Source organism: Coenobita brevimanus, chromosome 26 (genome assembly GCF_032717465.1).
Source record: "Coenobita brevimanus isolate Jiangsu-jjx chromosome 26, ASM3271746v2, whole genome shotgun sequence".
In the NCBI taxonomy this organism is placed as follows: domain Eukaryota; kingdom Metazoa; phylum Arthropoda; class Malacostraca; order Decapoda; family Coenobitidae; genus Coenobita; species Coenobita brevimanus.
In genome coordinates this window covers 8,227,914-8,250,874 of record NC_136979.1, presented here as the reverse complement: position 1 = coordinate 8,250,874, position 22,961 = coordinate 8,227,914, and the positions used below count along the sequence as shown (strand labels likewise).

The window sequence follows — 22,961 nt, the reverse complement described above, 5'->3', positions numbered from 1 at the left end:
ATAAAGCTCTTCTCGTTCTTGACAATGCACCTGCCCACCCCTCATGCTATGTTCAACTGGTGTGAAATACTGAGGTGGTGTTCCTACCGCCTAACATCACAGCACTATTGCAACCATGTGATCAGGGGATCAATGCGATTTTTAAGGTGTTTTACACCAAAAGGACAATATGGAATTTTGTGCAATTCATTCATGATGAGAACATTATTGTCAGTGAACACTAGAAGTCCATTAATATGAAGACACTTGGCAATACTGTTGCAACTTGGGCTGAAATTTCATCAGTGACCAAGGTCGCAGTTTGGCACTAACTGTGGCTGGAAGCAGTGCATGATTTTGGGGGGTCTGCAGTACCTGAGAGAGCCACCTCTTGCAAGGAGATAGCTGACCTTGCAAATGAAGCTTGGATGGTTGAGGGGGAAGGTGAGATGTAAGCAGAAGACAGTGATGAGCTCCTGGCATTGCACAACTAGAAGATGATGACAGAGGAACTGCTGGAACTTAACAAACAGATAAGGAACCATGAAGAGGAGCTAGAGTTACCACAGATGCATTGTAGCCTTTGGCATCAAGGGTCCTGAAGAGATCATCAAGGAGCTTAATGTGGCTTGTGACATTTTCAGCCTTATCTTGATATGGAAAGGAGCTTCAGAAAGGTCCACAGTGGACAGCAGAGCATGATCACCAATGACAAAGAACTGCACAGGCAAGAAGTCAATCTGTAGGCAAACAAAGGTCTCCAACTTCCTCAAGAAAAGCAGTTCCTCTGTATCCTCTGCATCCACTTTGTCATCAGTCCTAGCCTTCCTTAAAGCAAGAGTCTAAACCTCCTAAGAGCCAGCCGTAGCCACAGCCACACCCCGGGACTGTCAGCCTGAACTAAGGGCGTCAGTCACAAGCAGACCCAGTTAGTAAGTCACAGCCAGATACAGGCAGTCAGTCACAACTGGACCCAGTAACTGAGTTACAGCCAGACCCAGAGACCGCTGCAGGTGCACCCTGAGACAGTCACAACTGCAGACTGAACAGTGAGGGAGGACTGCAGTACACTAGCAGTACTATTTATTTATCTGCTGAACTGAATGTGTCATGTATATTTTGTTGTGATCCTGAATGATTTTGTATTCAGTACAGTAGTACTTGTACAAATGTTTTGTCAGTACTGAATATGTATATAAACATTAGCAATTTATTTTTACGTTCTTTGTTAGCAGATGTGTGGTAAGTGGGGGGTGCTCACCATCCACTCATCCAATATATTACCAATATGACGGGAATCGAACCCAGGACTCTCAGGTGAGAGCCAGGCAGCATACTACTACACCACTTTCACCTGAGAATCCCGAGTTCAATTCCTGGCATATTGGTAATATACAGTATTGGATGATTTTTCCTGTGTACAAAACAGGTTTCTCTCTTCACCATCCACTCACTTGATGTAGTGCTGCACTCAAGTGTCTGCCCTTTCCTCTCCTCCCTCCATTCCTTCCTTCCTCTTCTGTCTTTCTTTACTTCATTCTTTCCTCGTCCTTCTGCCTACAGGTGACTTTATACTCCCTCTTTTGTCTTTCTTTCCTTCATTCTTTCCTCTTCCTTCTGCCTATGGGTTACTCTGCACTGAGTGACAAGCTGAATGGTTTCCTGTACAACAGGAAACCATTTACTACACTGGGTGATAACCATATAACCAAATTATGGCGCCTGGTGGTTTAATGGGTAATTACGGCACTCCAATCGAACTGAGCCGGTGAAGGTTCATATCCAAGGGGTGGTTGGGATTATTGCTCATGTAATGCCACTCAGGGATGAGTGAGGTTAGTCACTCTCATCTTAAATGTCAGGACCAATTTGCCTAGCCCCGGGCTCCAACACTCCTCATGGGGCAACACAGGATTGGATGATGGATGGATGGATGTTAGCAGATTACTTTACATATGTCAATTTTGGGTGGGGGATGGAATGCATCTCCACTGTTCCTTACGAAAATTATCGGGCAAATTACTTTGAAATTCAATGTGTCGATATACGATGACTGTCATAGGTATACATACCCATCAGATATCCTGGTATGGCTGTATATGATTCGACATCACTACTGAAAACATTGGAGTATATGATGGCTATACAGTTATCTACAAAATACAGTAATCCCTTGATTATCTGATGTAATTGAACCACAGGAATGTCCGCAAAGTGGATCCTTCCAGATAATGGACTTCTTCCCTGGCCTGGCCTGGCCTCCCTATGTACATAACCTAACCTTGAAAGCCACTGTAATAGGCCACTACAGTACATTGTACCTGTTCCAGTTACACTACCCTATCTGGTCGAGCAGACCTATAAACCACAGCCATGCAATTACCATGTCATGTAGGGTTGAGTGGGCCAGGTCGTACTCCTTTTAACCTATGGGGGTACCTAGGAAAGCTGTGACATACCTCTTACAAGCGAGATTTTCAACAACGCACCCCAAAGGCTCTAGATGGATCAACGTGACAAACTTTATGGGTTATTAGGGTAACTGGCAATTCTCATTCCCACCCCCTGTTTTAAGTCTGGTTGCTAAGTTGTACCAGCAACAATGACCCAAATGTATGTACTTCATGACACATTTCCCACAATATTATCACCCAAGAAAAGGCAGTTGTAGGTCAAAATTGTATAGAATAACATAAAATCTAAAGTGAGGTCAATATGAGGTAATGGAACAGAAGTGTTGCAGCATGCGAAGCGAGCTGGCAACCCACCTGATGAGCATCGAGCCTGGTGACAGCCTGTCTCTTCTGCTCCGATATGTATGACTCTCTCTCTCTCTCTCTCTCTCTTTCCTTCTCTCTCTCTCTCTCTCTCAAAGTACAGTTTTCATGTTCCTGCCAGAAATGCAATGTCTGACAATTATTCCTCCAAAACTATGCCAATTAAAAAAAAAAAAAAAAAAAAAATCCCAGCCACTGATATACATTTCACGAAAATCTGTAAGAGTGACCAAAATCGCCACTTTGCCGCACCACGGGGGATGTTTGCATGACTCCTAGCCACAACCCACTGGTTAAGACGTGGGAAGTCGACCATCCTGCATCAATCTTACCCAGGATCTCTCACTTCTTCTCCAGTCATCTTCCTTTTCTGTGGTGGAAGGGCCATCATGACACACCCTAAAATGAGGCTTGCAAGGAACAGCAAGGCCTGAAGCAGGTACGGAACAACCACAAAAGTCACCATGAGCGCTGCCATAACAACTATATGAGTGCAGATGCTCACAACGCAATCGACATGAGGAGAACTTGGAACGGCCAAGGGGGTCTTTAACAGATGCTCAGTGAACTACAGAGCCAGACAGCATGGCGCCATAAGGCTCTTCCCACCCGGGTGGGCAAAAATGTTTGCATGGCCATAATTACCACCCGGATGCAAGTACTGTATTTCGTCCGGATAAAATGGAAAAATGTATATATATGGTTTAATACAACCAGACTACCGTGTCAGGGTTATGGATCATTCAGATAATGGATGTCTAGATAAATGGGAGATTACTGTAATAGGATATTTAAAATGATATTACATGTCAGATATTTTCCTTATACTGTATTGCTGAATACAATAACTATCACAATGTGTGACACTCACTCTCACTTATTTATTAAGGCTCCAACATGCTTGCATGCATTGGTCTTGGTCACCTAATGGCAGCTTTCCAAGCTGCTTGAATTCTGGCAGCCTCCATATTCAGTCCCTGATCCCTGAATTCACACTCTATGACCTCATGCAAGGTCTTCTTTGGTCTGTCCTTTGCAACCCCACTCACGATGTTCACACTTCTCACCTTCCGCACCCAACTGTTGTCTTCCATCATCTCAGCATGCCCAAGCCATCTCAATCTACCCCTCCTCATAACAACACCAATTCATTCCAGTCCCATCCTTCCGCTCAACTCTTCAATCACAATTCGAGACCCCCTAGGCCTGACAATCAAGGACACATTACACATCCGTCTAATCACTGTCATGTCTGTACATTTGAACCTATGAATATCCTCTTCCTTTACTGTCCACGTCTTACTACTATGCAGTATTACACTAACAACACATCATACATTCAAAGATCCCTTGGCATGGAGAGATAGCCTCTCAATATTATGAGAGGCAGCAGCTCCCTGAACTTTCTCCAACCACTCTTTACCCTGGCCATAGAGCTAGTTTCAGCCCTATCTCCAGCATATAACATGTCCCCCAAAGGAAAAAACTCTTTCACACACTCAAGAGACTTTTAAGCAATATTAATCCTTGGATGCCTGGCAATCACTACATGCTCTTCCTGACAAACAACACACATGAAATCAGTACGGTATTTTATTTCACAGCCTACTTCTAATACCACTACATCCCTTATGCACCCACTTACCATTAACAGTGCACAAGGTGGAGTTACTTCCCACACCCTTGTGGCAAACTACACATGGTCACACTCTACACTGACAGTACCACAACCAGCCCTGGACATGACCACTTCTGTTTTACCTGCATTTACGCTCAAACCTTACTATAATAATATGGTTGTCTTTAATGCATCTAAGACTCAGTTCTTACACCTATCAACCCAACAAAATCTTCCACAGGTATACCCACTAATGTTTAATAATATTCAGCTTAATCCTGCATCATCCTTGAACATGCTTGGGGTTTCATTTACTCGGGACTTATCTTGGAAAAATCATATTATTGTACATCTCTTGTAAAATCTGCTTCCAAGAGATTGGGTGTGCTAAGCCGACTCCGCTCTTTCTTTACCCCTGCACAATTGTTGACTCTATACAGGGGTTTTATCCACCCCTGTGTGGAATACAACTCTCATGTGTGGGGAGGCTCCCCACATACAGCTCTTCTCAATAGGGTGGAGTCAAAGGCTTTTCGTCTCATTAACTCTCCTCCTCTTACTGACTCCCTTCAACCTCTGTTTCTTCGCCGCTCTGTTGCATCTTTATCTCTTTTCTATCGCTACTTTAATGGTCACTGCTCCTCTGAACTGTCTGCTTGCATTCCTCCACCTCTACGACGGGCGCGTAGCACCCGTCTGGCAGCAAACTCTCATCCCTTTTCTGTCCAACTCTCTAATGCAAGAGTTAACCGTTACTCCCGGTCTTTCATTTATGCAACAGGTCAGCTCTGGAACTGTCTCCCTCTGTCTGTATTTCCTGCTGCCTATGATCTCCAGTCTTTCAAACGCAGTGTGTCCAGGCATCTCAAAATGATCGGATCTTGAATTTGGCTCTCTATTGTATTTTGTTTTTCTCTTGGAGGGAACTGTTACTGCGGGCTCATGGCCTTTGGTTCCTTCTTCCTCGCATTAAAAAAAAAAAATAATAAAAAAAAAAAAATAAAAAAATAAATTACATTTCCCCAATTCCTAAACCTTTCCTCCGTCTGTTTCATTCTCTGTAACCAACACAAGCCATCAGCATACATCTCCCATGGGAGTCCATTTCTCAAGTCATGTGAGAGAGCTTCATGCGCCATGACAAACTATAAAGGTGGTGATTTCAACGCCAAGGCATTGGCCTGGCATGTCAACAACCCTGACACAGACAGAGGGCTGGTACTACAATCCCAAACAGATAATCTTTTCATCCTCAATAATCTCCATCAACGTACCCATATCCCACACCAAGCCCTCTTCCTCCCATCATCCCCAGACATCACCTTTTGTTCCCCAAACCTCACCCCCACAACATCCTGGACACTGGTCAAAATCCTTGGCTCTGACTACCTCCCAATCATCATCACTACCACAACCAGAATCACCTCAGCTGGCCACAGACACACATACTCGTACACTAATTATAAGAGAGCCAACTGGGAGGCCTTCACAACTGAAACAGAACAACACTTTGAAACATTAAACAGCATGTCCATCACAAATATCAACACTGCTGTGCACACTTTCAATACAATTATTCAAAATGCAGACAAAAGACACATCCCTAGTGGCAACAGAGAGACAAAACCTGAACTTCAAACCAGAAATTCATGGCCTCCTCAGTCAATGCGACACACTACAACACTCCCCAACACCTCATACACAAAACACCATACAACAAATACAAGAAATCAACACTCAAATAAACAATAAAATATGAGAACAGCAAACACTAAGCTGAAGGTAGCTTCTGTTCCACATCAGCACATGTCATGTCCTCCAAGTAATGAAACTCCACACACTGAAGCAACTCTCCAGCAAGATTAATCTTTTCCCTAACAGAACTCCTCCTCACAGTAAAGTGACTCTCCAGCAAGATTAATCTTTTCCCAAACAGAACTCCACACACTAAAGAGACTCTCCACTCTCCAGCACGATTAATCTTCACCCTCCCCTCTCCTTGTGTATGCATTTCTTTATATACTGCACCCCCAAAATTAACATTATTTTGCAGTCTACCTCAATAACCACTACATCTCTTATGCACCCACTTAACACAAATACTGCACAAAGTGGAGTTATTTGCCCCTTGCGGCTAACTGTGCATGGCCATACTCTTTCAGCTATGACAATACCACCTCCCAGACTACATGTAGATATTGCTTTTGTTATATCCACACTTACTCTCAAAAACCCCTGCACTGCATCCCTTCTCTCCTCTTTTTAAATCTTTCCCATGTTACCCTTTCATTCTTTGCAGTCAAAACAAGTCATCAGCATGCAAAACCCCCCATGGGAGTCCAGCTCTGAAGTCAGGTGAGAGGGCTTCAAGCACCATAATAAAGAGTATCACCTTTTGCTCCCCAAACCTCGCCCCCACAACATCCCGGAGAGTGGTCAAAACCCTTGGCTCCAACCACCTCCCAATCATCATCACTACCAAAACCAGAATCACCCCAGCTGGCCACACACACACACACACACACACACACTAATTATAAGAGAAGCAACTGGAAGGTCATCACAGCTGAAACAGAACAACACCAAAACATTAAACAGTACATCCATCACACACATTAACACCCCTGTGCACACTTTCAGTACAATTATTCAAAATGCAGACAAAATACACATCCCTAATGGCAACAGAAAGAGACACAGCCCCAACTTCACACCAGAATTTCAAGGCCTCATCAGTCAACGGGACACACTACAACACTCCCCAACACCCCATACACAAGACACCGTACAACAAATACAAGAACTCAACACTCAAATAAACAATAAAATATCAGAACATCCATCCATCATCCAGTCCTACATTGCCCCATGAGGAGCGTAGGAGCCCAGGGCTTGGCAATTGGTCCTGACATTTAAGATGAGAGTGACCAGCCTCACTCATCCCTGAGTGGCATTACGTGAGCAGTAAACCCCAATTACCCCTTGAATATAAATCTTCACTGGCTCAATCCAATTGGAGTGCAATAATTACCCACTAAACCAACAGGCACCAAAATATGCTTATATGGTTACCATCCAGCATAGTAAATGGTTTCCTGGTGTACAGGAAACCATTTGGTTTGTCACTTGGTGTAGAGTCACCCACAGGAAGAAGGAAGAGGAAAGAATGAAGGAAAGAGAGACAGAAGAGAGGGTGTAAAGTCACCCGTAGGCAGAAGGACGAGGAAAGACTGAAGGAAAGAAAGACAGAAGAGGATGGAAGGAAAAATGGGAGAAATGGAGTTCCCCCGAGCTAAGCCCTGTATTGGACTATATAGCCCCGCTAGGGTTACAGGAGGGAGCTACCCCTCCCGGCACGGCAGCCCGGGCGAGGCTCGAACTTGCAATCCCCCGATCACAAGTCCAGCGCGCTACCACTGTGCTACCGCGCCTCCCGGATGGAAGGAAAGAAAGATGGAGAAGAGGAAAAGGCAGACACCTGAGAGCAGCACTACCTTGAGTGAGGGGATGGTGAGCACCCCCACCTACCACTTAAATATCAGAACAGCAAATACTAAATTGGAATAATTACCTCCAAACACCTGATCACAAAACAGACACCAGCAAACTCTAATAAACACTAAACAGCATCACACTCTCCAACAGCAACACTACACAATCACATACTGCCATCACAACAACAGACTCCATATCGTCAAACAGACAACAAGCAAACACTCTCATCAATCACTTTTCACGTGTCAGCCATCTAAACCCCCACCGCAACGACTGATGTGTCATCCGACACAAGCGACAGTTCCCCACAGACCCTGACTTTGCACCTTTCACTTACAACCAGACGAAGCACAATATAGCAACATACACCATAAACATCTTGGGCCACAAGGTATACAAGTACTTACCAACATATCAAACTACAGCAACTCACACAACATAATACCCAACATCTGAAAGCATGGCACTATCATCACTATCCCCAAACCCAACAAAGACCCCACATTACCTTCCTCACACCGCCCCATCGCACTCCTCTGCACACCCTTCAAAGTCACTGAACGATTGGTATTACAACTACACAGTTACATCTCACATCCCCGTAGCCCCATCACAACATGGCTTTAGCCCACTACATTCCACAAACACCCTTCTTACAGACCTTACACAGAGTTTTTGATGGCATCAATTCAGCTAGGCCACTGCACAGAACACTGCTAGTCACACTAGACATTAGCAAAGCTTTGGATGCCATCTCCCGCCACAACCTCACAAACAAAATATTCAACACAAACATGCACAATGACACAAAAAGATCGCTGGCAAACCACTTAGCAGGCAGATGTGCACATGGAACACTTACTGGTCAGTCATCAAACATCAGAAACTTCACAAGTGGCATCCCCCCTATACATGCATGATATACCCACACCCCACACACCACAAATACACATAGCTTCCAATGCAGAAGACATAACACATACATATACACACCAAAACACAAACTCTGCCGCACACATCCTCCAACCTTATCTCAACACACAACATGATTGGTTCACCACAAGCAGGATCAAAATAGCCCCAGCCAAATCTACAGTGACCCTACTCACAAACCAGACAGCAGAAAAGTCACATTCCATACCTCACCATAATCAACACTCCCCTACCACACACACACACACACACACACACACAAAATCCTTGGTGTAATATACATCAATGTCATTTAAACAACACATAACAATCATTAGAGTCAAATTAGCACCAAGACTCAATGCCTTATGGTTACATGCCTATACAACATTTGGACACAACAAAGAAACCACCTCCAAAGTATACAAACAATATATACATTCAATGATGAATTATACAAGCCCAACTTGGCCTTCTAACCTCACTAAAACACACTGCAACACTCTACAGACCATACAGAACAATGCCCTAAAAATAATCACAGGCCACACAGCCAATACACCCACAGACCACCTACACCAAGAAACCAGAGTCCTCAAAGTCAAGGATCATCTAGACATGAGAGGCATACAAATTCTCGCCGCTCCCTCCACAAACCCACACCATCCACTACACTACATGGCAGCACATCCTCACACAAAACAAACACCAAGCACACGATACCATACACAAATACTGTCATCTCTCCCCCCTCGCCCACATCAGACCAACTTCCAGAAGCATCTCCACGCTCAAATCACTCGCGCCACTCCATTCAATCGATTAAAGACAACATACATCTGCAAGCACGGCCTCCTGATATCCACCCTTCTGAATCCTATCTTCCTTGTGAGAACAGGGTCCACCTGGCCAGGCTGAGATGTGGGTATCATCCAGCCCTCTTGAGTTATCAGAAGAGGATGGATGACTCCGTCGCTGACGCCTGTCCAGGATGAAATATGGCACCCCATACTATTAAGCACATTTTGGACGACTGCATTTCACACAATTACCTGTGCCAACAACACAACATGGAGCGGTGGCGTGTTCAACGTGGGTCTACTCCCCAGAGGCTGTAGAGGAGAAGAGGAGGACAGCATGGGAGCCAAACCCCCCCCCCCCAGCCCCTCACGGGGCTCTAGTACCTGGGAGTGGCTTCGGTCACCTGGGCAAGTACTACATCTCCCAACACAACACACACAACAACACCGTTTTTTCTACACCGAGAAATGACTCCCTGGCTGTCATTTCTCGACGACTTCTTCTAGCCGGGGACAGTGAGAGCAATCCAGGACCCACCAACAAATACATATGTCCAACATGCTCAAAACCTATCATGTCGAGCCGACAGACAAAGGATTCAGTTCAGTGCAATTCCTGCAAGAACTGGACCCATTACACCTGCACAACACTTGCATCCAGAAAACATTACACAAACACCTGGACCTGCTCCTTATGCTCCTTCCCCCCACCCACCAATCCCCCTACCAATCCTACTCCTACTTCCTTCACACCTCCACAGCCAAACCCACCAATCCTTCCCACACCATCCAGTCCCCCAACTCCTCCCATTCCAACCCATCCTAATCCACCTCAACCCTTACCTCCATCACAACCTCCTCCTACCCCTTCCCCTCCACCCACACCACCTCCCCCCCGTGCTGCAGCAGCCAACACACATCGCACACACGACATAAACATCCTCCAGTTAAACATAGATGGCATAAACACCATAATACATGAACTCACACAATTCATCAAACAACAGAACATACACATTGCCATCTTACAAGAAACAAAACTACACAGAGCACAGAAAACACCGACATTTCATAACTTCACCATCATTCGACAAGACTGGGCCGACGGTGGTGTTGGTGGACTCATCACCCTTGTACACAAATCCATCAACTTTGCAGATACCAGTGCACACACCGCTCGCTGGTGCAGTGGTAACGCTCTCGCTTGCCAACTGGTGGACGGGAGTTCGCGCCTCGCTCAGGTTGCGAAAAGCTTCACTGACGAAGTGGGTGGTTACTGTCCCCCTTGAGCAAGGGGACGGGTGTGTGCCTGTGTGAAGGTCACAGCCTTGCCTTTAGATCGGACTATTTGAGCTCTATGATCCTGACCGACGTGGTGAATTACACAAAGTCACTTCTCCCCCCACATGACACCACAACAGAAATACAATCAGTTAAAATATGCACTGGTAACAAATCACACATAACAATCGCTAACACATACATTCCCCCCCAGTCGTCCCCCACAGTACCACACAATTACTCTCCACAGATACACCACATCACTAACATACCCAACATCATCCTGGGTAGTGATTTCAACGCCAAGTCATCGGCCTGGCATGTCAACAACCCTGACACAGACAGAGGGCTGGTACTACAATCCAAGATAAATCATCTTTTCATACTGAACAATCTAGACCAACAAACCAATATCCCACACCAAGCCCTCTTCCTCCCATCATCTCCAGACATCACCTTCTACTCCCCAAATCTCGACCCCACTACATCATGGAGAGGGGTCAAAACCCTAGGTTCTGATCACCTCCCAACCATCATCACTACCACAACCAGAATCACCCCAGCTGGCCACAAACACACATACACTAATTATAAGAGAGCCAACTGGGAGGCCTTTGTAACTGAAATAAAACATTTCAAAACACTAAACAGTACACCTATCACAAACATCAACACTGCTGTGCACACTTTCAATACAATTATACAAAATGCAGACAAAAGACACATCCCTAGAGGCAACAGAAAGAGACACAACCCCAACTTCACACCAGAAATTCAAGACCTCATCAGACAACAGGACACACTGTGACACTCCCCAACATCCCATACACAAGACTCCGTACAACAAATACAAGAACTCAACACTCAAATAAACAATAAAATATCAGAACAGCAAACACTAAACTGGAAAAATTACCTCCAAACACTTGACCACAAAACAAACATCAGCAAACTCTACAAAACACTAAACAGCATCACACTTTCCAACAGCAACACCACACAATCACACGCTGCCATCACAGCAACAGACACCATACCCTCAAACAAACAACAAGCAAACACTCTCATCAATCACTTTTCACAAGTCAGCCATCTAAACCCCCATCCCGAAGACCAAACGTATCATCTGACATAAGAGACGGTTTCCCACAGACCCAGACTACGCACCTTTCCCTTACAATCAGACGAAGCACATCATTAACAACCTCAAACACTCACCTGCTTGTGGACCAGACAACATAAGCAACATTCACCTTAAACACCTTGGACCACAAGGCATACAAGCACACACCAACATATCAAATTACAGCTACTCACACAAGATAATACCCAACATCTGGAAGCATGGCATTATCATCACTATCCCTAAACCTAACAAAGATCCCACGTTACCCTCCTCACACTGCCCCATCACACTCCTCTGCACCCCCTCTAAAGTCACTGAATGACTGGTACTACAACTAGTCACACCTCACATTCCCCTAGCCCAGTCACAACATGGGTTTAGGCCACTACACTCCACAAACACCCTTCTAACAGACCTTACACAGAGAGTTTTTGATGGCATGAATTCAGCTAGGCCACCACACAGAACACTCCTAATCACACTAGACATTAGCAAAGCTTTTGATGCCATCCTCCACCACAACCTCATAAACAAAATACTCAACACAAACATGCACAATAACACAAAAAGATGGCTGGCAAACTACTTAGCAGGCAGATGTGCACACGTAACATTTGCCGGTCAGTCTTCTAACAAACGGCGTCCCCCAAGGATCTGTTTTGTCCCCTACACTCTTTAACCTATACATGCACGACATACCCACACCCCACACACCACAGATACACACAGCTTCCTATGCGGATGATATAACACTTACATGTACGCACCAAAATGCAAATACAGCTGCACACATCATTCAACCTTACCTCAACACACTAAATGAATGGTTCACCACAAACAATATTAAAATAGCCCCAGCCAAATCTACAGTGACCCTTCTCACACACTGGACAGCAGAACACAGTCACATTCCACACCTCACCATAAACAACACTCCCCTACCACATACACACACACACACACACACACACACAAGAGGACATGGAATGAAATTGAAAAAGTCAAGCTGCTTGAAGGATATCAAGAAATACAGCTTTCCTTACAGAAGTATAGACTTATGGAATAGCCTAGACAAAGAGATCGTCCAGTCTAGAAACTTAAACGAGTTTAAAGTTAAATTCGACTTATTGAGAAACAGCGACGGAAACCCACGAGCATAGTACATTCCGTGTATATCACAATTAGGTATATTAGGTAAATACTTAAATATTTGGAACGACTTAGACAAAGAGGTGGTGCATGAGAAAAACATTCATGTGTGTAAAGGTAGACTTGATAAATGTGGATATGGAGACAGGACAACACGAGCATTGCTCAATTCCTGTATACTACAAATAGGTAAATACAAATAGGTAAATACACACAAAATCCTTGGTGTAACATACAATACATCAATGTCATTTAAACAACACATCACAAACATTAAAAATAAAATAACATCAAGACTCAATGCTTTGAGGTCACTTGCCCATACAACATTCGGACACAACAAAGAAACCACCACCACAGTATACAAACAATACATATGTTCAGTGATGAATTATGCAAGCCCTGCCTGGGCTTCTAACCTCACCAAAACACATTACAACACTCTACAGACCATACAGAACAAGGCCCTAATAATAATTACAGGCTGCACAGCTACTACACCCACAGACCACCTACATCAAGAAACCAAAGTCCTCAAAGTCAAGGATCACCTAGACATGAGAGGCACCCAGTTTCTTGGTGCAGCCTCCACAAACCCACAACATCCACTATATTACATGGCAGAACATCCACCCACACCAAGGAACATCAAAATAACACCCAGCACACAATAGCATACACAAATACTATCATCTCTCCCCCCTCGCCCACCTCAGACCAGCTTCCAGAAGCATATCCACACTCAAATCACTCGCCGCTCTATTCAGTCACTTAAAGACAACACACAGCTGCATGCACGGCCTCCTGACATCCACCCTTCTGAATCCTATCTTCCTTATGAGGACAGGGTCCACCTGGCCAGGCTGAGATGTGGGCACCATTCAGCCCTCTTAAGCTACCAGAAGAGGCTGGATGACTCCATCACTGATGCCTGTCCAGGATGCAACACGGCACCCCATAATATTAAGCACATTATGGAAGACTGCATTGAAAACAATCACCTTCGCCAACAACACAACGTACACTCTTTGAGAGCTGTGTGAGAAAGTCCGGTCTTGGCCATGGCCTTCCTAAGGGACTCGGGGCTGTTCGGCCAGACTGCCTAGGGAACAACTACTACTACTACTACTACAACACAACATACACTCCTTGAGAGCTCTGTGGGAAAGCCTGGTCTCGGCCGTGGACTTACTCAGAGACTCGGGGCTGTTCAGCCAGACTGCCTAGGGAATAGCTACTACTACTACTACTGTAAGGGGCTGAAAACTGACCCCTGATGCATGCCAACAATCACAGAAAACTCGTCTATCAAATCTCCATTCACCGTCAGGTAGGTGTGAGCACCCACTTACATAGCCAGAACCACTCTAACCAGCCACTCCTCGATCCCAAGCTTTCTCATTACCCACTTCACCACTTCCCTAGGGACTCTGTCAAAGGCCTTCTCCAAATCAACAAAAACAACGTATGGCCCTTTTCTTTCCTACACATTTTTCCTGAAGCTGTCAGACAATGAATATGCCATAAGTAATCCCTCTGCCTGGCATAAACCCAAACTGCATCATCAATATTCATGCTTCCCCTATTACACCTTCCAGGACTCTATTACCTTCATTATCTGGTCCAGAAGTTTTATGCCTCTATAATTTCCTCTATTCAGTGCATCACCCTTCCTTTTTTAAACATTTACAATCACACTCTTTAGCCAGTTGTCTGGGACAACACACTCATACATAATCAAATTTATCAAATCTGTTGCTAAACCCACTCATGAGGCCTTCAAAATTTTAGAAGTCAGTCAGACACACCCGCTGCCTTCCCCAACTGCAACATGCCAACTGCTTTGCCCACAGTGGCAGCATCAATCAAAAGCCAAGGGCCAAATGTTGGATCTGCAAACTCCAAACCTTCACTGTTCAAATCAAACTCATCATTCAGCAACCGGTTATAACGCTCTCCACAGGCATCTTTAATATCCTCACTGTCCGTCACTACCTTTCCTTCATCATTCTTCACACACTGCTCACCTATGATATCCTTGTTTCCATCTTCATCTAAGAAGCCACCTTAAATACCATATTCTTCTATTCAGTATTATTTACGTTATCCAGTAAAAGTCTTTGAGACTCAGGTTTGGCCATATATACTTCCTTTCTTGTCCTACACTTGGCAGCAAAGTACTCTTCTGTTACCACACCTTTTCCGTTCCCAGAAAAGTCTTCCTTTCCTCTTAACTGTGGCTTTTACACCCTCATCCTAGATCTTGTCTTTGCTACATCACAAAATGTAGTGAGTAATGCTATTGTAGGAGAAAAATTTAGTACAAGTGATCATCGCATAGTTACATTTAACATTAAACTTAGTGAAGACAGTGTCAAGGACAGTTGTGAGAAAGTGCCCGCCATTAAGAGAGCAAATTTTAAGAAATTAAAGGCAATTGCAGGTGCAGGTGACTGGCATCCCATTGTCGAAACTTTAGATATCGATGACACATGGAATTACTTTACAGAAACTCTCAACAGTGCCATCAGATTATGTTTTCCAATAACCAACAGAAGGCCCACCAAAAATTCTAAACCCAAAAAGTGGAACTCCAACATAAAACACTGTCTAGAAGCAAAAAATCTTGCATATAAGAATTATAATACCACAGAGTCAAAATGATAAAAATAAATACGATGCCCTTTGATGAAAAGCCAAAAAATTAATTAAAAGCAGTAAGAAAAACCTTGAGACACATATTGCAAGTATCAGTAAATCAAATCCCAAAGAATTTTTCTTTTCTGTCTTTCTTTCCTTCATTCTTTCCTTTTCCTTCTGCCTGTGGGTGACTCTACACTGAGTGACAAGCCAAATGGTTTCCTGTACACCAGGAAACCATTTATAGTAGAAGTCCTATTTTTCGGCATCTATGGGACCAGGCAAGTGCCGAAATATCAAAATTGCCGAATTATCAAAAACCCTACCCACTCAGTACCTTATATGTTTTGGTGAACATTATCATCACTACTCATATCATTACAAATGTGTTTGGAGAGAGTACTGTATACTGTTTGATACTGTATAATACTGTAATGAATACAGTACTATACATGAATATGAAAAATAAAGAAATTAGTGAACATACTGTATATAAATGTAATGGTACAGTAGGCCTACAAGTTCACATGCACTTACCTAAACTTATAGTAGGTTCCTTATTTACATATGTACAATAGAAGGGGTTGATTAGAGTCTGCTACTGCTGGAAGAAGTCCCCAGCAGTAGAGGGGATGAAAAAAATTGGAAAATCTGCCGAACGATCAGAGATTTTCATAAATGGGACTATTTCTCAAAACTGCCGAAATGTCAGATTTGCCGGGGAATTGGATGCCGAAGAATTGGACTTTTACTGTACTATGCTGGGTGGTAACCATATAGCCAAATTTTGGCACCTGGTGGTTTAGTGGGTAATTATTGTGCTTCAGTCAGATTGAGCCGGTGAAGGTTTATATCCAAGGGGTGCTTGGGGTTGATTGCTCATGTAATGCCACTCAGGGATGAGTGAGGCTGGTCACTCTCATCTTAAATGTCGAGACCAACTGCCTAGCCTCGGCCTCCTACGCTCCTCATGGGGCAATGTAGGATTGGATGATGGATGGATGGACATAAGAAGTAAAAAGGTAATAACTCCATCAATTGGTCCCTCAGTCATGGATAACGGAAAGCACACTGATGATGAAATTATGATGGCGAAAATTCTTAATATTTTCTTTGCATCAGTATTTACAACAGAAAATATACATACAATTCCTACTGTTTCCCCCATTCCTATAGAAGAGGGCAACATAATCACTGACATTACAGTTAGCGATCGCGACGTACTGCTTGCAATAAACAAATTAAAAGAGAATAAAGCACCAGGACTGGACAAAATATTGCCACTTGTACTGAAAGAACTACAGAATGAAATATCAAATTATTTAGCTGAACTTTTTAACTTATCACTTAAAAGCAGTAAGGTGCCACATGAATGGAAGCTTGCTAACGTAACCCCAGTATTCAAAAAAGGCAACGGAGCCCGACCAGAAAACTACCGCCCAATTAGTTTAACATTGGTGGTTTGCAAACTGCTTGAAACTATTATCAGAGACACTTAGAAACAACCAATCTCATAAAAGATTCGCAACATGGTTTTCGTAACAATCACTCTTGCCTCACAAATCTGCTGGACTTTTTCAATGATATGCTGAACATGTATGACGAGACTAAATCTGTTGATGTGGTCTACCTTGATTTTCAAAATGCTTTTGACAAAGTTCCACACAAAAGACTCCTTCAGAGGCTAAAGGTACATGGTTTTAGCAGCAGTGTTCTCGGGTGGGTAGAAGATTGGCTCACTGGACGAAAGCAAAGAGTTGTAATAAATGGAAAAAGAGCCAGACTGGATAAACGTTACAAGTGGAGTGCTGCAGGGTTCAGTGTTAGGTCCTATTCTTTTCTTAATATATGTAAATGATATTGACGAAGGATTGTGTTGTAAGATTTAAAATTTGCTGATCATACTAAAATAAGTAACAGAGCAGATACTGCACTGCAAAGACAGGCAATTCAGGGAGATCTTGATCAACTGTTTAACTGGGCCCAAGTCTGGCAAATGGATTTCAATATTAATAAATGCAAGGTGTTAAACATTGCCAGTAAAAATGTAAGAGCAAGTTATAGCATGAATAATGTCCAACTTGACAGGGTAAACCATGAAAAAGACTTAGGAGTTATAATAACAAATGATTTGAAACCAAGCAAAACAATGTACAGAAGCTGTGAAAAAAGCCAATAAATTGATTGGAATCATAGGCATAGCATCTGAATATAAATCCTATACTATCGTTCTCACTTTGTACAATACCTTAATACGTCCACACTTGGAGTATTGCATTCAGTTTTGGTCACCGTATTATAAATCGGATATGGAAAAGCTTGAAAGAGTGCAGCGAAGGATGACAAAGACGATACCTAAATTGAGAAATAAACTGTACGAGGAACGTTTAGAAGCCCTGAATCTCTTTACCCTAACAAAATGGAGGATACAAGGAGATTTAATTCAGGTATTCAAGATATTTAAAGGACATGATAACATGGTTGTCGATAAATACTTCACAGTTGATCACTCAAATTACACTAAAGGCAATGGGCATAAAATAATTGGCAAACGATTCCAGTCGCATGAAGCTAAGCATTTCTTCTTCAATACAGTTGTAAATATATGGAATAACTTGCCCTCCAACATAATAAATTGTAATACAATACAAACCTTTAAAGGTCGCCTGGATAAGTATTTGAAATCCAACCCCCAGCTTAATATGTTTACTCCTGAATAAAACACTTGTGTATGTATAATTTTCTATTTTATTTTAGTTTTTTAGAGCCTGGATCAATTTATTAAATACAAATATAGTACATGCACAGACTAGGATAAGCACAGATAGCCCTCAGTTAACGGTCACTACTCATACTTTCGACCTGTGATGGGCTGTGGATCACTGAGGGTCCCTGTTAGTTAAGTGGCCAGGATTTTTTTAATGTACCAGGGGTCACTGCTTCAGGAGGTGACTTGTTTGCTTGTCCCGCATGGGAAAGTTCCTAGTCTCAGTGGAATGAATAGAGCTGGGGCCTGATTGACTGCTGCCTACCTTAATAGCGCCAGGCAAGGCTGCCGCACCACCCCTGAATATCCACACTGTGCACTGCACAATTTCCACAATGTGTTTACAGACGCCCCGTCAACTTAACATACCCGTACATAGAGACATGCATTAGTTATTTATTTATTTGATTATTCATTGTACTTTACAACTTTCTTTTCCAGGTTATTCATACTGATAGCTTATAGATAATGTATTATAGAATATAACTTTTCCTTTTCAGTCTTTCCTATGAAATTTCCATGTCAGTTTTTCCATGCTGCATGGTGGTTTTTCTCATTTTTCTTGCCAGTTTTAACTAGAGAGTTTGGAGGCAGGGGCAGCCTTCTTCCTTTACTATCCTTATCCTTCAGCATGTAGAGTTAGAGCTTGTAGTCATAGTCTACTCTGTAACAAACAGCCTCGAAAGGACCATAAGGTCTGTTGCTGTTTGGTTTCCTTTGTACTCCTTTGTACTTTGTACTCATCTCACAACCATGTTACTTTATGGCTTGGAAGGGTCCCTTGTCCATTAACACACTGAATCAATAACTCTCAAGAAACTGTTCTTGAGAGCTCTGTATTTTTCATTAAAACTTCTGTCAGCAGCTCCCTCTCAAGCCACCACTCTACTCATCCTTCTATAGAAGGCATCCCCTACTGCTTGGTTTTTCAACAACCATACTTTCCTACTGAGTGCATAGATCCTTCAAAACCGTCACAAATCACCATCCACTCCTTCAGCACCACGTCACATATCACCATCCACTCCTTCAGCATCATGTCACATATCACCACCCACTCCTTCAGCACAATGTCATATATCAGTAATGTGTATTGCTGCTCACACTCTTCAGTCCCTATAACTTTAACATCCTTCACCAACCTCCAATCAGCCCTCCTGACCAGGATATGGTCAATCTGGCATTATTATTCCCAGACTTATATGCAACCAGACTACTCTCTTTTCGTTATATGCATGTTGCATACAGGCATGTTCATTACCTCTCCAAACTCGAGTATCCTTTCCCATTCTGTATTCCGTATACTATATGTGCATCCCCATGTACCCCTTCATATCCTTGAGCTGCTTCACTCACATGACCATTTGATTCCCCATCCAAAACTTCAATCTCATCATCCTCCATACCACCAACCACATGTATCAGGTTATCCCAAAATCTATCTTTTTCATCGGTGTCAACCTGTGGAACATTTGGCAATATAACCAAAATCATGCAATCACGCAAGGAAATACTGTGAATGAAAAAGTGACACTGAGTATCAAACTCCCTGCCTCCCACTCCAGAAAAATTAATCACTGAGAAGTCTGAGTGGCAGATTCACAAGGAAAAACATGGCCATCAAAATATGAAGACCAATATTATCAATGGTACTGACTGCTCCAGCAGAGGGTGATGTTCTTTTTTGAATGACTGTTCATGAAGGTATTACACAAGTCTAATAAAATACAGCTGGGCTACATAAATCCCAAAAAAGGTGTATAGTACATACTTGTGATTCTGTGCAATATCAGCAGACAGCGTGGTCAGCATTTGTACAGTGGCTTCCCTTGCCGCAGCCAATTGTCCTTCCACTACTGCCCTGGCCCGCCCTACTACTGCACCACGTATCACACTCTCCCAAGGGTCCACTGCCACCCCACACACCTCACTTGTTACCTAAACAGAAAAAACGATCATTACCTTATAACAAATGTTAATTAACAAAGAGACTACATGAAACTACTTTCATATCAAAACATCACATGCAATAACTCTACGAAATCTATATAAATAAAGAGGCAGTATTGTTTGTTTGTTTTGTCTTTCAATCATGCCCAAATCAAAGGCCAAAGACACCCAGACCCATGTATATTCTGAATCAGGGTGTCACCGAGGATGGTTGTAGGGGGGGTCAAAATTCAGATCTGGGTCATCTGAAGTCACCAGTAGAGTGTTCATCTTTTTGGCCCGGGATATGCCAGGTACCCCTGCAGTCCAATTTTTGCCATGAAGACTCACATGACCTCCAGTTCAGACATGGGCTATGTGAGGTTGACCTCTGAGGTCATTTGAGGTCACCAGTAGTAGTAAACAAGTGTGCAAAAATACCGTGCGTTAGTAGTGCAAAAGCTGAAATAGTAAGTTCCTGGACCTCTTATAATCCCTCTTCAAAAGTATAACGGGTACACGGTCTTTCTGGAGTAGAATGACTGAACTAGAACAAATAGGATTAGAATGTTAGCCTTTTTGGCCCTGGTAATGCCAGGTACCCCTGCCAGTATTCAAATAAAACTATCATCTGTCCAGGAAATCAAAATAAAACTTCTAAATACCAGCAGCAATGGAGAGAAACAAATGAATGTCATGTCCTCATGGGGGACACACACACACACATACACACACACACACACACACACTTAAAGCTGTCTTTCTGCTACAGAAGATGACAGCTGCTATACTCACTAGCATGGTGTCTCTCTCATCTTCTTTGGTGTCAAAATGTGTGACTGTGCAGACCAATCCAGGATATACAAACTTTGCCACACAGTCAGCACATCAAATGTTAGTCCTTTCAGTTGCATTTTCATTTTCAGGAAGAGGGAAAAAATCAGATGGGGCCATATCTGATGAACAGGGGGGGGGGGGACAACTGGCCCTTTTTTTTTTTTTTTTTTTTTTTTCTATGCCAAAAACTACTGAACAACAAGAGCTGTGTGCACAAGTGCATAGTATGGTGAAGCACCCATCTGTTTGTGCGCCACTTGTCTGGACGTTCTTGCCTCACGTCGCCAGACAAAATGCTTTGGTGGGTTCCATACGATTGGTTAACAACGTCACAAACATCGTGGATTGTCCTCCTGTGATCTTTGAGGACTGTTGCACAAATTTTGGCCACACTGCCAGGAGTTGAACTGGTGGAAGGGCAACCAGAAAGTGCATCATCATCAACTGATGTTCGTCCACTTTTAAAACACTTAAACCAGTCATAAGTTTGTGTAATCCCGAAAGCATTGTCACCAAACGCTTGCTTTAATATTTTATAAGTTTCTGCCACTTTTTTCCCCAAGTTTCACACAAAACTTGATGCACCCATGTTGCTCTTTTACATCCTCATTTTTGAGATCACAAAATTAAACAACTAACCCAAACACAATGATAAAAAAACACACACATGCAGCGAACACATTTACCCTTCACAACGCCACACAATACGACACACTAACAAACAAAGGGTGAATGCACTGTCACCTAGCATCCACACTCCGTATTACAAGCGGTTTCCTCCCTGCTTTCAAATTTCAGGAACTTTGGGTAGAACCTCATATATCAGCCTCTTGTCCTGTACTGTAATCAGAACACAGCAGTACTGGACTAATTCTGTACTGGACAAACAATAAACCTTATGGAGAAAACTATTTACATCAGACAAGATTCCAATTTCATTCACAAGAATCCCTAGAATGTTGTAAACAATGACAGGCAAGCACACACAACTGCAATTTGGCGTGTTGAATATGGGAAGGTAGTAAAAAAAAAAAGGGGGGGGGGGGTACTGTCCAAAATTCTATTATGGTGTTAGCATGTTAGTGAGCAGGAGACTGATGCTCAGTGACATCTCTCCTGATCAATGCATGTTCTCACTGCCCGTGGCACCTCTCAACTTCCCAGAATGACAGACCCCTCCCCCCTCCTAACCTCATCAGATTTCATACAAATTTGTGGAGGTAAACCATACTAATGTAAGTTTGGCAATGTTGTGTACCAGTGGGAATGTTCAGTCTGCGAATATGTTGGATATCAAAGCAATTTTCCTCATAAGATACTGAGGAAAAGACAGAGATGCGTTCCCAACCTAAACCCAAACTCTCATATACCCTACTCAAACAACTGACACTGACACAAAAATACCATAGGTAATGTTATTACCCTCATAAACAACACTACTGCAAGAAAATGGCACATCAAACATCACATGCAGGAGGGCATGGTGGTGGGACATGCAGTGTTGAGATGCTCCAGAGCAACTACACAGCCAGGCAAGCAGCTGGAAGTGTGCCAACTGGGGGTGGGGGAGGGCAGGGGGATGGGCAGAGAGACAAGCAGGGGTGGAGATGGTAGACAAGCAGGGGTGGGGAAGGGAGATAAGTAGGGGTGG

The 22,961-nt window shown here is 43.2% G+C and overlaps 1 protein-coding gene across 1 annotated transcript in view; it reads right to left on the bottom strand.

Moving 5' to 3' along the window:
- Positions 1–22,961, bottom strand: part of Cog1 (conserved oligomeric Golgi complex subunit 1) — a 236,970-nt gene that overhangs the window by 92,082 nt on the left and 121,927 nt on the right. The window contains exon 9 of the mRNA XM_080268130.1: positions 20,316–20,482. Coding sequence (XP_080124256.1) covers positions 20,316–20,482 — 167 coding nt within the window. The remainder of the gene's footprint in view (positions 1–20,315; positions 20,483–22,961) is intronic.